Source organism: Chanodichthys erythropterus, chromosome 3 (genome assembly GCF_024489055.1).
Source record: "Chanodichthys erythropterus isolate Z2021 chromosome 3, ASM2448905v1, whole genome shotgun sequence".
NCBI lineage: Eukaryota > Metazoa > Chordata > Actinopteri > Cypriniformes > Xenocyprididae > Chanodichthys > Chanodichthys erythropterus.
In genome coordinates, this window is record NC_090223.1 from 45,804,904 (window position 1) to 45,821,311 (window position 16,408).

At 37.1% G+C, this 16,408-nt stretch overlaps 1 protein-coding gene across 2 annotated transcripts in view; it reads right to left on the minus strand.

Moving 5' to 3' along the window:
- Positions 1-16,408, minus strand: part of usp31 (ubiquitin specific peptidase 31) — a 34,016-nt gene that overhangs the window by 11,041 nt on the left and 6,567 nt on the right. For both annotated transcript variants that reach the window (XM_067382492.1, XM_067382491.1), the window contains exons 3-10: positions 11,515-11,609; positions 11,331-11,423; positions 3,411-3,546; positions 2,983-3,130; positions 2,099-2,273; positions 1,854-1,965; positions 1,608-1,702; positions 596-673 (exon numbers count right to left, since the gene is read on the minus strand). In XM_067382492.1, coding sequence (XP_067238593.1) covers positions 596-673; positions 1,608-1,702; positions 1,854-1,965; positions 2,099-2,273; positions 2,983-3,130; positions 3,411-3,546; positions 11,331-11,423; positions 11,515-11,609 — 932 coding nt within the window. The remainder of the gene's footprint in view (positions 1-595; positions 674-1,607; positions 1,703-1,853; positions 1,966-2,098; positions 2,274-2,982; positions 3,131-3,410; positions 3,547-11,330; positions 11,424-11,514; positions 11,610-16,408) is intronic.

Sequence of the window (16,408 nt, forward strand, 5' to 3'; positions counted from 1 at the left end):
TATTTCAGTAATTTAACAACACATTTGCATGTTGATGGTTCTCTGATGATGGTTAATGATGACATGACATGCAGGCTTGCTGTTGTTGGTGCGACCCGTGTTACATGGTGTTCGGCCATACACCGATTACATTACTTGCTCAGCGTGACACCGTCCTCACTGTTGTTTAGCTTATTTATTGAAATAAAAACCAGTTCAGTTGGACAATGGATGCCACAATAATAAACTGACAGCGTCAGAGTCGCAGCACAGTGCAGCAGGAGTCATATTTCACTGATGAGACGATGGCGGGAGATCTGACGCTCAACAGATCCTGAGCATCACTGACAAATATATTTTCTTGTTAAACGTGCAGTCTGTACCGCCACTCTCTATACACAGAGTACACGTAATCGAAGGCATTCAAAAGCAGCTCCCTCACAAACCTCCACGGGGTTGACGAATCCTAGTTTGGGAAACCCTTATCTAATGCAATGACATTCATTAATTTTAAGTGTGGTTTAATTGTCCAAATATCTTGGGGGGTCCACTACATAAAAAAAAAAAAAAAAAAAAAAATACAGACTAGTATTAATTATGGCTTAGTTTTACTTACTATTCCTTGGTCTCTTTGTCCCACTCCACTACAATCTTAACATGAGGAGGTCCTCCTGGTCCACAGGATTTATATGCTCTACATAGTTGAAATTGAGGAAAAACATGTTTACCAACATTATTTAGAGACAAGAAACAAAAAAAGGTTGAAAATGTCTCACAAAATGAGTTCTTTTTCTCAGACTGAGAATTAACATTTTTGAGCAAATGTTGGGTGTCACCATTTTAGCTTGCCTGTAAAGAAATTTAGTTAATTGCCCCGTTTCAATTGCTACAATTCTCTCTGTTGCTACAAACACAATGTAAAAATACAAAATATGTTTACACTATTTATTAAATTAGTGATATAGCGACACAGATTACATAACCCATGAAGATTTGTTGTTCTTCAAAACGCATTTTGATTATTTTAAATTCTACCATCTGTAAGATGTTATGTATATCTATAATGTATGTGTTACAAATATTTAGAACATGTTAAATAGGCCAAACAGCTGCTAGAGTTTTTGACGACAGTAATTACATGCTGAAGCAATGAGCGCTAGCTTTGCCACTGAAGTGCCTGTCCAAGCCAAACATCCCCAAGTCAGATATTACTATAATAGTAGTGAAAAGAATCAGAAAACAATTTTTATTTTTGGCCAAACTATCTTATCCTACATAACAGATGTTTCAGTGTCCAAAATGAAGAAGCCTTGTTTCATTTTAATTGTCGTTTTACTACATTAGTTAAATCTAATGATCACCCTGCCTGCACACTAAAGCAATTATAATAAACTTTCGTCTATGCTCATTAAAACATCTAGACTAATGTAACGCCTTTGGAGGGTTGTGTAGTTAATGCCGCTGTAATAAAAGTACTGAGTATTTGCTCGCTGCACATGTAGCCCGTGGTTAAACTGTTTATGTGCACCGATGGTGAAACAATGTATGTCTTTCAAACCAGTCAGTTGGACACCTGGAATTTAAGACCACACAACATGCTCTTAACCCAGTAGTCATACATAACAAACCTTTCCACAGTGGGGTGACATAGTGGCTGCTCCTCTTGTGGCAACAGATATGTGATTCCAACCACTCCGACCACACGCAGACTAAAAGGTCCAACCTAAAATAATCAAATCCACTTTATTAGTGCAAGTTGTAAAGAAAAAGTCATATTTATTTGTACTGATCCCACCAGACTAACATTAATTGCTACAAATAAATAGCTGTATTTAAACACCCGTAGAAGTACAGCAAGAAGAAGTATCACTGACCTGAATGTAAACCCCTGGCCTTAGTAGGTGACGCATTTTCTCCAAAATTTCTTTCTGTAAGACATCCCATGTCACACTACGTTCTAGATACAGTACGAATGGAAGCCCGAACCTGCAACAAATGGAAAATACTGCTTCGATTTGTGATACTTTACTGTGTGAGGGTTTTTTTGTAAACTGTATGGAACTTCATGAGAGAAAGGCAATAATCAGGGTGTCTGACTGTTTTCGGTTGCTGCTTTTACCTCCGTCCTTGATGGCCAGTGCAGGCTCTGTTGCAGATCAGCAGAATCATTTTCTCACATCCAGTGTTTTTGTTGGGTGAAGCTGGATTCATTGCACCCTGCATGAAAGACGGTGTTCGGCTGCTCTCTGCTCCGTATTTTAAATTGTTCTGATTCAAATTTGCAAGAAGGCTCCCTGGAAATTGTTAAAAATGTTACTTCATCATTTAAAACATGATAAAACCAGCAGAAGAGATATAAGATAAGTCAGTTCTTACGTTTTCAAAGACAAAGGACTATGTTTAGCTTATTATAAGTTATGTTTCAATAAAGGCTGATTGGTTATGATTAGGATTATTTGACATGACTATACATCTAGTTTTTCTTAAGCCCAAAGTATTCTTCTGTTTTTACGCATACACTCGGGTATGCGTACAGTGCGCGTGACTTAAATATTGTCATCGGCATGGACCATTTTTTCTAACTGCACATACTCTGTATGCTCAACTAACACATATGCAGTGATTTTTTTTTGCATCATTTAGTTGGTTCAAACTATCAGACTAACTTTTGACTGTTAAAAAACACTGGCCCAGCCTGTTTAATCACAGCTGAAAAAAAAACTGAGACGAAACAACAACAAACTTTTGGAGATGCGACAACAATAAACGACAACGTTGATGAGTGCTTGTATAAAAGGGGCTAAGAGATACACACAAAAGTACAAAGATATTTTCATCAGTAATAACTTCTGGAGAGAAATAGTGCAGACTAACACTGGATAAAGATGAAAATGTCTAGTACGCATGCATTAACCACCTATATTTGCGCTTGCTTCGAGTGTTTGCGTCAAAACTGACGTATACTTTGGGCTTTAACCAAAGTGCAATGCATGGAAAAAGTACCTCTTTTAGAGCGAATGTTTTCTAATCTAAAAGTCTCAGGAGTTTCAAAAGCAAAGATTGAGTCACTTTCTTGAATGATATCAAGATCGTCGTCATCGTCACAAAAGGACCGGTGGAAACCATCGTAATACATTTCAGTCAGGACAAACTGCACAGACATAAGAGAGACGGATGTTCAGAAGTGGTTTACACTCAACATCTCAGTAATACAAAGCAAACAAACAGGAAACGGCTTTGGTTGATGACGTTATATGGGAAGACGAACACACAAACAGCAATTACTGTAACCCTCCATCAGTGCCCACAGCTCTATATTAATGGAGAATCAATATTGTATTCAGGGAAACAGTAAAGATCTTTAAACCAAGACCTGAAGTCGATGCAAAAAAACATGTCGGTACTGTGCAAAAAACCTGTGGAAACTGCACCTGGTCTGGTGGGATCTTGGTCTCACGTGATACGGCCTCTCTCAGTCTGGACACAGTGCTGTTGAGTGGTACGGCCACACCAATCCTCATGCAGTGAGAGTACTTGCCTTGATAAACCACCGTCACATACAGAGGCCTGCAGGATGCCAAGTAAATCAACAAATTAATCCAAAGCAACTTATAGCGCACAGAGACAGCCACCCTGGAGCAATAAAGAAAGTTCATGGATAACACTATGAAAAGATCAAACCTACAGCCTTTTGGTAATCAACCCAGATCTTTAACCATTAGTCAACATCACCACATAGACCAAACTCAAGCGCTACACTCCCAAATGAAAATTCTGCAATCTTTTACTCATGTTGTTTAAAATCTACAAGACTTTCCATCTTACAAATGCAAATGAAGATATTTCATAATGAAACCCCAGAGTTTTCTGTTCTCCACACAACCAAAACTTTCAATGCTTCAAAAAGTTCATGAAGACAGAGTAATCCATAGGAATCATCGCTTGACATGCAATAACGAACTTCACTGGCTCTTGCGCATCAAGCAAGCACTTTTGAGTTTACCATATTTGATGAGCTTATGTATGTGGGTTGATCAATGTTAATAATGTGAATGAAAGCCTAAACTGAATCTGTTCATCATATAAAGCAGGGATGAGCAAACTTGGTCCTGGAGGGCCACACCTGCACAATCTAATCAACGTCTTCAGGATTATTAGAGAGCTCAGGGGCACCAGCTGGACGTAAAAAAAGTTGGGTCTAAGCTCTACGCTGGACTTGGTTACATCCAGCTTTCTGATGAGAATTTACACCTGTTGCACCATCTAAAACTATGACTAGGCGCAGGTACGCTTAGACAATGCACACACACACTGGCATGTTCTAAAGCACTGTTAGTTGAGACGCCGTTCACGTTACTATGGTTATCAATTTGAATATATTGGCTCCAACGAACAGATGAAAAATGACTGCTGAGCCGAAAAAATAAATTACTCCGATTGTGAAAAAAGAAAAATTATTGAGCTATTCAGTAAGTATATGCAACCTGCTGAAATGAAACCTTTCAATAAGTGATCTGTCTCCATATATATCTCGTGGAGTGGTCCGATCTCTCATTACTCTTTCACAGCGGAAAGCCCGCTGATCGTGTAGCCTGTATAACAGACACGCCATCATCTCAACGTTTTTATTTATCTCTATTTTCACCATGGTAACAAGTCAAGGCTTCTCACTTTACACCTACCTTTGACTAGGCGTAAGATTTAGTCTCAGATGTGCGTTATGCCCAGATGGTGCAACAGGTATTAATTCTACGCAGGACTTAAAACGCATTTTACATTAAGCTTAGTCTTACGACTGGGTGTACGTCCAGCTGGTGCAACCGGCCCCTGGAGTAACATGAGTTTTCCTGGTGGGCCACTGGACAATGTGGGCCGGCCCACTGCAACGTAAATATATATGAAGAATGGATTATAGTAAATTTTAAGTGGACACGGCCCACTTGAGGCAAAAACTCTAATCTGTTTAGCATGTTCAGTCTGTCTAAAAGCACTCGTCAATGTCAAAATGTTTGAGATATCAAATCGAAGGAGGCGGGATTTACTGTACACAGAAACTGAGCAGTGCGGCACTTTTTTAATGCTTGAAGAATGCAAGACGAGGTAAGGTTAGCAGCTGAACATGACAAGACATTATATAATAACAAACAACAACAACAACAACAAAAAACTGTTAAATGACGGACATTCATTTCCAGAGATGCAAACTGAGAGATGAATTTTTCATATTTAAATGCCATTTACATTATTCGTCACACAATGCACAAAGAAACAATAACGTAGCAGTTTTCAGCATATCAGATAAGAGTGAATAATTTGTGTAGCCTATCTGTTTATTCAGTAATTGCATCATTTGAAAATTATTCATAAAACTCAATATCATTCTCAAACTTACACTAAAACATGGTAAAACCAGCAACTTTAATATTCAAGTAGCCTATGTCCTGTGTTAGTAAAGTGTTTCAAATAAAAATATAATTTGCCAATTAGTTCACATGCATTATTTTACACAGTGGCGATCAAAAGTTTAAAATAAGACTTCTTTAATGTTTTTAAAAAGAGGAAGGCTGAATTTATTTGATCAAAAATACAATAAAAAAAACAACATTATAAAATATTAATACAATTTAAAATAGCTGTTTTCTATATGAATTTATTGTAAACTGTAATGTATTTCTGTGATCAAAGCTGCATTTTCAGCATCATTACTCCAGTCCTCAGTCACACGATCCTTCAGAAGTCATTCTAATAGGCTGCATTTTTCATAAACATAAGAATTTTTACACTCTTTCCCACAATTGGACCTCTATTGCATAAAATGACAGTTGTCAAGCTCCTGAAAGGACAAATAGAAAGGCACCACAAAACATTCCACATTCTGCACTACATTCTAAGTCTTATTTGCCATACCAGAGCATTGTTATATATGGATGGTAGGTATTGAACTTTAGTGATATTAAACTTCTCTGTATGGAAAAGAGATTTTACATTTTTTCAAAATTATTTACTATTTGCCATGTGCACCAGCCAGGAAAGATATTATAATTATAAAGAAGTATGCCAGTCAATAATAATGTTAATGATAAGCATTTCAATAATAATAAAAAAAGCTTATATATTTTTATGTTAGTAAAAAAATATTGCTCTGAGCATGGTGAGGTGCGTTGCAGACTGGGTGTAATGAGCCGCATTGTGCCAAAAAGTCCAGGACCACTTTTTTGCGCCAGTCCGCCCCTGACAGGCAGGTGAGTTTTATCAGGGTTGGAGCTAATCTCTGCAGGACGACAGTGGCCCACCAAGACCGAGTTTGCCCAACCTTGATATAAAGCAATATAAAGCTGTCTCTTCAGAATACTTAGATTAAATTGCTCGATTCATATGGATTTCTTTTACAATGCCTTTATGAACTTTTTGAAGCTTTAAAGTTTTGGTGGAATGAACATTCAATGGAGAGACACAAATCTCTCAGGTTTCATTAAAAAAAACAACAAAAAAAAAACAACTTCATTTTTTTATTTAATAATCTTTTTAAATAGTAATGCTATAGTCTTACTTGAAAGCATTTTCTCCCATTTAATTTATGTGAGGATGTATATTAAAAAAAAAAAAAAAAAAAAACCTAGCAGATACACCTTAATGCACTACTACAGTCTTTTTAACGCATTCAGCAGCCTGTAAGGTCTGAAAGCATTTAGCACTGCTTTAATGATGCTTGATCACCTCTCCAAATGCATTAGGAGGCAAACTCATCTCTAAAGAGGAAAAGCAGTGCGCAGTGGCCCCAAAAGACAAACCCTTACTGGCTAAATCAACAACTCCTCATTAATATCTGCCCATGTGAAATGGCATATCAAAGAAGGGCAGGGAATAAATGGCCTATGAAATAATATACAGAGATAACAGCATTTGCGAAGCATGGATAAACAGAATTAAGGAGAGGGCAAATTAAATCTACTCTCACAGACTGTGATGACCAGGGCAGCTATAAGTCACTGCTTAAGTTGCACATCGTTGAGCTTCCAGACGAAATTTCCTCTTTCTCAGATCAGTCATTCTTCATGCTGACAGAGCATAAGCTCCAAATCTACTCTTTCTTTGCACTAATGTTTTTCAGAGTGGAGAGATGCCGACAGTGCAGAAAGCCACTGTGGGTGGACGGGTCCCCCCGATTCCTCTGTATGAAGTTGAAGTTCTTGGATTAGGGATGATATAAAGTCACCGGCAGGGTTTTACACAATAATGATGTGGAAGTAAAACCTGCGCAGCTATTCTACTCTCCCTGGGACTATTATTCACTGGTTCATCATCTCTGATGTACAATGAGGGGCAGGTGTGCTGTAAATCACTGTCTTCTAATAGTAAGACTTCTTTAAATGATTAATGTGTACTAATAAATTCAGCTTCTTAAAAATGCCTCTGGATTAAACCAAGCGCTCTCCTTGATCAACCACTACACTGGCCATTTAAAAATAACATCACAGCACCGCAGGAGAGAAGCAGAACAGGATGATAATTTGAAGGGTAATTTATATTTAGCACCTAAATCAAAGAAACTTCAGAAATATTGTATTTTATGAAGGAATATTTTGAGTAAAAGAAATTTAAGCTCTGTCAAAACAGACATCTATATCTGTGACATACTGCCAGTTTCCACAGAAAGTCAGAAATTCACAAAGTTTAACTTGTCCCTCAGTGAAAACAAAGAAAGAATGCCTGTGCCCGGTTGCATAAAGCACCTTAAGTGTAATTTTCCCTTAAGATCGCCCTTATGTTTCCCTTAAACTTAAGGGTGTTGCAGAAAATAACCGTTAAGTGTTACTTAAGGGTTTCTTTAGGGAAACGTCATAAACCCTTAAGAATTTCCCTTAAGTATATATTTTTCACTTAAGTAATGCGTAAGTGTTGCATAAAGCCCCTTAACCTTCATTTCCCTAAGTATATCGTAAGGTTCGTAAAACTTCACCTTAAGTGTTACACAGAGTGAGCAGGTTCAATCCAAGTCGTATAACGTGCCACGATCGGCCGCTTTATATGATAGACAAATTGTACTTTAGCGGTTTATTCACATAAACATTGATGAAATATAACATCTTATAACATATCTTATATGGTAAACGGAAGCGCAAACGTGCGTGCATCACACGCAAAAACAACCCTCATTGGTTCTTGCGCGCACATTTGAGCTTCCGACACAGCCGTAATCATATGGATGTCTTTCAATAAATGGACATAAATGATGAGAGAATATTAAAAATATCTTTATTTGTTGTCCAAAGATGAAAAGTCTTATGGGTTTGGAACGACATGAGGGTGTCAGGGTGAGTGAATGACGGCAGAAATCTCAATTTTGAGTAAACAATCAATTTGAGTTTCTCGTCTCTTTCATATTTGGTTTTCTTTTTTGTTTTCCTTATCCATATTATGTTGTTTTCTGTGAAAACTTACCACGATACGTATTAACAAATAACGTGTCCATGGCAACAGTAGAATTTTTTAACGGCAAAACCTGGGATGCTGTCGTTAAACACTTAACGGTTTCCCTTACCTAAGAGAACAGTTTAAGAGATTATATGCAACACCCTTAAGTCATTCCCTTAGTTAAGGGGAAATCACGCCTTAAGTGTCATACTTAAGGGAAAAACTTAAGGTGCTTTATGCAACCGGGCACTGCACTGTAAAGTATTATGCTTACAATGAAAAGCTATGAAGCAAGTGTTGTTATTGTTAACTAAAATTAAAACAAAATAAAAAATTGTTAATTATAAAAAAAATTAAATAAAATATAATTACAAATGTAAATGAAAGCTAGAAACATTGCATTGGCAACTAACAGAAATATGTTTTAGTTGAAGCACTAAAATGTCTAAAACTAAAATGAACATTTGTTAAAGCTAAATGACACAAAATTACTAAAATGTAACTAAAATGAATAGGAAACTGATATATAAAAAAATAATGCCTTAAAACAATATTTTTAAAAAACACATTGCGTGTCAAATCAAATGATTTCTGAAATTTCCCCGCTCAAATTTTTGATTTTGTTAATATTTTTTTCTGTACAAAAGACAAATCTAAATAGTGATAAAAGCCAAAATATTAAATGTCACAGATGTATATTTACTGATTAATCCACTATTTTGTAGAGGGGGGGCTAAATTGACAATTTTCACATGAGATTTGGAGCCAATTTAAGGAGATGTAAAAATGATAGGGCTGTAACGATATGCGATATGAAATCGAAATCGCGATACGCAGGTCCACGAACCTGTATCGCGATTTGAGAAGGCAGAATCGCGACACACCCCTTCCAACTCCCAGAGTTATCCTTCCTGTCCAGATCCAATGCTACCACATTTTTAAATTACTATAAGTATTAGGGGTGTAACGATTTATCGTAGATGGTGTGTCTCAATCAGCTCTCTAGTTCAGTAAGTGTTTCGGGCACACATTGAATCTTGCAAGCAGGTTTAAACGTTTCTCATGTCAGTCTCTTGCATGGTCGCGTGAGAAAAGTCGTGGCTTTCTTTCACCGCAGTGCACAGCAACAGCTGTGCTCACAGAAAAGCAAAAGACGCTTGCGATGCTTTGCTTTAAGTTCTGTGGGGCCGTTCACATATTGCGTCTTTTCCGCGTGCAAGTCAGTTATTATTTTCAAATTTAACCTGCTCGGCAGGCGCGCTCATAATGGGATCAACGCGGTCGCGACGCGCATGCAATTCTCAACTTCTCAGAATGCCGCAAGCGCACCGCAGGTCATGTGACAAGAATCAACCGATCAGTTATGGCCTTTCCGTAACAAAACATCAAAAGCTCAGCCGAACAGCTGATCATAGCTGTACATGGTGGTTTTTATATCTTATCTCCATCAATAGGCCTATATCTCGTAGTAAAACTAATGCAAGGGCTAGAAATCATTTATCCTTTGCAGAAACATCCTCTTGTTCCTCTGATCCTCTTGGAGAGCCCAGTTCAAGGTTGCATAGCAACGACCGACGCCACGGGAGCACAAGCGCTTTGGAAAGGAGAAGCGGTGCGGCCACGCCTTCCACGCGTTTTTAGACGCGATATGTGAACGGCCCCTATTCATAATTCTAAGTTCATGTTAAATTTAAAAAAAAATTTTAGTGACAGACAGCCCTATTCAACTGTTAATTTGAATACAGAAGGTTTTTATAAAAATTTTATATTTATTTTATTGAAATGTGATCTTGTGTGTACAACAAGGACAATTATTGAAATTTGTTAATGTTTTTTTTTATAAATCTTGTTTGAATTTCAGTTTCATTTTGTTCAAAATATCGTGATACGTATCGTATCGTGAACTCCGTATCGAGATACGTATCGTATCGTGACCTGAGCGCATCGTTACACCCCTAAAAAATGACTGTAAAAAGATGGTATTTTTTTTAGATTGGTAGGTCTATTCTATTAGATTAGATGGTATTATTTTTTTTAGATAGGTAGGTCTATTAGTAAAATCTGTTTACTTTGGCAATCTTTGTTTCAGTATATGCCTACAGTGACAGTTTAAAAATGATGGGAAAAAAGCATTTCTTGTGTTTTTGCCTCAAGTTTGCATGCCTTTTGACGTTTTGAATATTAGCTTATAAGTAACTTTTCTAGAAGTCCTTTAACAAAAATATGAGATGAGATTGAAAAAAAAGATGAGATGCTTCTAACAAATAAATATTAAGCAGCACAACTGATTTCAGCATTGATGACAATAATAAATGTTTCTTGAGCATCAAATCACCATATTAGAATGATATCTGAAGGATCATGTGACACTGAAGACTGGAGTAATGATGCTGAAAATTCAGGTTTGCCACCACAGGAATAAATTACATTTTAAAATATATTAACAGAAAAAAATTTTTTTTTAAATTGTAATGTTACAGCTTTGGTGAGCATAAGAGAATTCTTTCAAAATAATATTTTAATCAGTTGTTTATCCATTTATATAGATACCACAGAGCAGCAACATGTTTCATGGTTGGTGAGGATATATTGTGGGCTGTGATACACATACACCCCAAAGTTTCCAGAGTTAAATGAAGCCATTAGTTGTATCTAAATGTAATCTGAAAGTCCAAAGCAGACTAAATTGACAACATCATTACAACAGTCATGAAATCGAACAAAGCAGGAAATCGAATGCTTCATCTAAACTCTGCAGACGCGTCAGGAAATATTTCTTCATATTCATCCTACCCCTGATGATCAGTCACATCATTAATAAAGACACAACGTAGGTCAATCTGTCTTTATGTCCTCACTACAGATGAAGCATGTTGCTGTCATCAAAACACAGAGCGAGGAATTTAAATCAGAGTCTCTCTGACATGAGTGCTTACCGTGTGTGAGGTAATGGAATCGGGAGGGAGATGCAAAGAAAAGGATCAAAAGTGTTGCTCTGTTTTTGACAGTGGGGACAGGTAAGCGAAGATCTGGAATCAACAGAGGTCACAGTGAGTGATTTCATTTAAGGCAAATATATAAAATTAAGTACAGCTGACAGACAGACATGAATGATCATACCTGTACTGAGCTTGAAACAGCTCTTGGACAAATGAGCCGGCTGAAAGAGGAGGTGAAGGTCCCTCTAACGCTCCATCATCTTCCTCAATAGGTGGCTATGGTGACAAACATGAGAATATTCACAATACTAATACCAGTAACTCAAGACAAACAGGAGGAAAGAAGGTCAAATATTGAATATGCATATTAGATTTGCATATGATGCAACAAACATTTACCACACTAATAACTGAAATGCATATAAAATGTGTTGTGTACAGAGCAGGAAGCAACAATAACACGGTCCACACAGCACGGGTTTTCCGGGAATATGGTTATGAGTCCTGAACATGTAAGTGTGTTATAGAATGCAGTTGTCACTCCCGTAAATAACCATACGGCGAACATATGTATTAACTCTCTGGAGTCTGAGGCTGATTTGGGGCCTGGAGAAATTTTGACATGCCCTGACATTTGTGCTTTTTTCAGTTGTTCATAAACATATTAATGACAAAAGTGTCATTACACTGTATTCAGCACAAACTAGGCTACAATAATATGTGAGGAACATGTATGCACATGTTTGTGTTTTTGAAGGAATAACGTTTATGCGTGGTTATTGAAAAAACTAAAAAATTAAGTCACTGAAATAAGGCCAAAAATATATATTAAATCTGTGAATTCTGGGTATTGGATTTTGTAGGCTAGAGTTTTTGCTTCAAAATTATGTAAAAAATATAATGCCTACTTGTTCATATAAAACAATATAGATTTAGTTTTTGCAAGACACTTTTTGTCAAGAAACACAGTATGCGTGAATCATCATGAATAATGGCTCATTTACACTTGAGAAGACAAAAGAATTACATAATGACCTGAAATGACTTGCATATTAATGAGGTCTTTCAGTCAGGTAGGCTGTGAAAAAAACCTCTGTAATCATGTCTCCGCTCAATTTAAAATAATGGTATTACATTATATTTTAAAGAATATAATAGATTTCTGTGATGCAAAGAGTCTGAATATAGGCTTTTAGTTTAAAAGCATGCACATTTGGAGAAATACTGATGGATTCTCATATGTTTATGTCAATTTTCTATACAGAGGAGTTATATTTATTCTATATTCATTGTCATAACTATGAGCGCTGGTGCTTTCAGGTGATACTTGCAGCCGGAGGGTGCTCTCTGTATACATTTAGTCCACAAATTATTCTACAGAAGAAGAGGACATATCAGGAACTAACGGCATGCCTTCCAAAGGTCATTAACCATGGCTTTTACAAACAGATAAACACTTTTCAAGACAATAAATACATGATTGAGACGATGAATGCCTGAATTTGCCTCAATAGTGCTGGCTCCGTGGGCGTGGCCGCATTAGCAGATAATGAGCTGAATCACGGACTTCTGACATGTGTCTCTTTTCATACAGATTACATAAACACAGAATTTTTGTTTTTGATATGACTTACACGATTTAAAACCTGACATTTCAACGTTTCTTTAGACATAAATGTAATTTTTGGTGATTAGTATTCACTAAGTTACAGTTAATTTTCTGAGAACTATCAGATTGGACTTCATTCAGAGGGAGAGGACAGATCATGCATAATTTTAGTTTTCTTTATTTTACAAAAAGCACAACATTTTGTTTTTACTCTGAGTGTATAAAAATAAAAGTAGATATTATATAGTTTCAATTCGATTGATATATTATATTACTTATTGTGACGAGCAGGGCGGGCGAGAGCCGTGAGGGAACGGCGCGAGGCCGGTGGCTCGAGTGTTAATGAGCTTCACCTGCGAGGCGTGCCGGCCTTGAGTCTCTCACGGAGGAGCTCCGGAGGCATAAAAGGAGGAGCGACTATAATGAAGGACGAGAGAGGACCAGGCCTGGATATTGTTTTATGTTTTATTATGTTTGTGTGGCCGGCAGACGTCCGCGAGGGTCTGCCGGCATTACTTTCATTTTGTTCTTTGTTTATTCTATATTAAAGTTTTGTGGAATGTTCGCCGGTTCCCGCCTCCTTCATCCCACATTTACGAACTGTGTTACACTTATGTCTCTATGACAAAAAATGACGGAGTATTTTAAGTCTGTTTTGCTGCAAAAAAAAAAAAAAACTGCAAAACGCCCCGGCGTGTTTTCAGACCTCAGGTGAGTTAAGGACTAAAATACAGGACTGACAACTAGGGGTGGGGCAAAATATCCATATGGTGATATATCGTTGTCCTTCTCTGTGCGATACGAGAATCGATGTGCCAAATATCGATATTTTAATTTAAAAAAATAAAACACTAATAGATTTCTGTGCTCAAAGCGTCACTACTTCAAGGCGGCGCTCAACACATGAATAAGGGAAACATGAACATAAGTTAAGCAGCCTAAGAAAAAGAGGTTATTAACAGGATGGCGGACAGCAGTGTGAGTAAAATAGATGCCCCAGCCACGTTTAAGTTCAAAGTCTTGATGCAATTTTATACCATTGATGTGACAAACGTAGACATCTTTGGCGTTCTTCAAACAATATACACGGGAGCGTTTGAAAGCATATATTAGGGATCCGCTGATAGACGCCTGCTTTCAAACGCCCATGTATATCCGTGTAAGCCCTTGGTGAAGAACGTCAAAAGGGTCTGTCTGCACCTGGACACTTCATGCATTTTCTCGAATAGCCCTCCAAAACGCATTTGAGACAGATTTAAATCAGACTGCTCAAACCACTTCAGGAGATCTTCTGGGACGCATTCCAGTCAAAGCTGTCTATGTATCAGTTTAAATGCATCTGTTGCTGAAACTATGTAAATTTTACTCCTCCCAAAAACACTAAAACTGAAACATGTGAGAGTCAGATATGACAATGCTACTGCATCACGCATCGCTGCAGATCTGTTCAGCATGCTGATGAGCAAACTGACGCATATGTAACTGAAAGTAAGTCGCAGACGCGTAACACAATTATCTAAATTAAAAGTAATAAGACCTTACTAGTGCTGTTGTCGCTCTCTCCTATTGTGTTCTTTGATTTTGAAATTAGCTGATGGTCAATAAAATGCACCTCATATATCTTGCTTTCAGTGGCGTGAACTCCATTAAATCTACATATATTGCGGGAACTGCAGATCGGCACTTAAACTTTTCACTTGCATTTTGTTTACATATTAAGACAGATATCGCGATGTACCATTATAGGATTGTCTAACAATATAACGATTATCGCAGAATTGTGATATTATCGTTGTCGTGAGCCATTTATCGTGATCGTATCGTGAGGTACCCTCCGATTCCCACCCCTACTGACAACCGTTTTCTGCAGCACTGTGAGCGTGGCCTATAAAAATTCAGATAAAACTTGTGAACACACTCATCACAAGGAATAATGTGTCAAACTAAATTCTCCAAATATTCCTGAACAAAACTAATTTTTACAGGAGAGTTCATGTGCTTTTTGCACGTTGCACATACGTTCAAAAGTTTGGGGTCAGTAAGATTTTTTTTAAAGAAAAAAAAAAATACTATTATTCAGCAAGGACACATTAAATTAATCAAAAATGACAGTTAAAAGTATGATATAATGTTACAAAAGATTTCTATTTCATATAAATGCTGTTCTTTAGAACTTCCTATTCATCAAAGAATCCTGAAAAAAATTTATCATGGTTTACACAAAAATATTACGCAGCACAACTGTTTTCAGCACTGATGATGATCATAATAATAAATGTTTCTTGAGCATCAAATCATATTAGAATGATTACTGAAGGATCATGTGACACTGAAGACTGGAGTAATGATACTGAAAATTCAGCTTTGATCACAGAAATACATTAGCCTACATTTTTTAATATATTCAAATAGAAAACAGTTATTTTAAATAAATATTTCATTTTATTACTGTTTTTATTGTATTTTGATCAAATACATGTAGACTTCTTTCAAAAACATTAAAGTCTTACCAACCCCAAACTTTTGTATGGTAGTGTATCTGCCTCTAAACCATCCAAAATGATTTATTTCTACTGTATGTTACTGAAACTTTGAAAAGATAATCCCTTATCCCCCTGAGGGATAATGGATGGGTTAAAATAATTTTCTATGCTAAATCAACATAATGCCAAAAAATGCTGTCAGCTGAGCTTGACTTGTATTGACCCAAGAACATTCCTTAAAAATTCAGAATTAACATGTTAGACCAGAAAACATCGGTAACTTAATATCTACACAATCAAAGCGCACAGAAGAACTGCTGTCAAACATCAGGATAAAGTTTCATATGATTATGCTGCACCATAAAGGAAGAGCTTGAGTAAATAAATAAACCCCCAAGACAGTGTAAATGATTATCTGACAGGCTGACAATCTTTTATAAGTTTAAGATTCAAGATTCCAGCTAAGCATCTGGCTCTCCAGGGCAGTGCAGTCAGTCGGCCAGGAAACTGTCAGCCTCATGCTCCTTGGCACAAACTCTAGGAAACCACAACGTACATCTAAATCAATCGGACAAGCTGAATGACCTCATGTGAGGATGCAAGTGGCTGACCCTGACCAGGACACCGCAGGCTGTAAAAAGAAACCAAACGCGCCCTCCTCCAAACAGGCCATAGGATGTGACTTAATGTCCGATGTATTTGATATAGAGCAGATTTTAAATCCCCTAAACTCTTTTGCCCTGATCTCTGTCAGACTGATGTCTGATTTGAGACTCCTAGCTGCCATTCCAGGGGAGAATGGCTCTATAAATCCAGTCACGTTTGGCTCTTATCCTGTTCTGCTATTTAAACGATTGAAATCTCAAGATTTTATTGACCTGTCTACACAAACCCCATCCTGTGCAAACTTTGTAAACAACAAGAATGGTTAACAGTCTCCAAATTAAGCTGAGCTTAAGGCTGTGTCCACGAAAGTGTTTTTT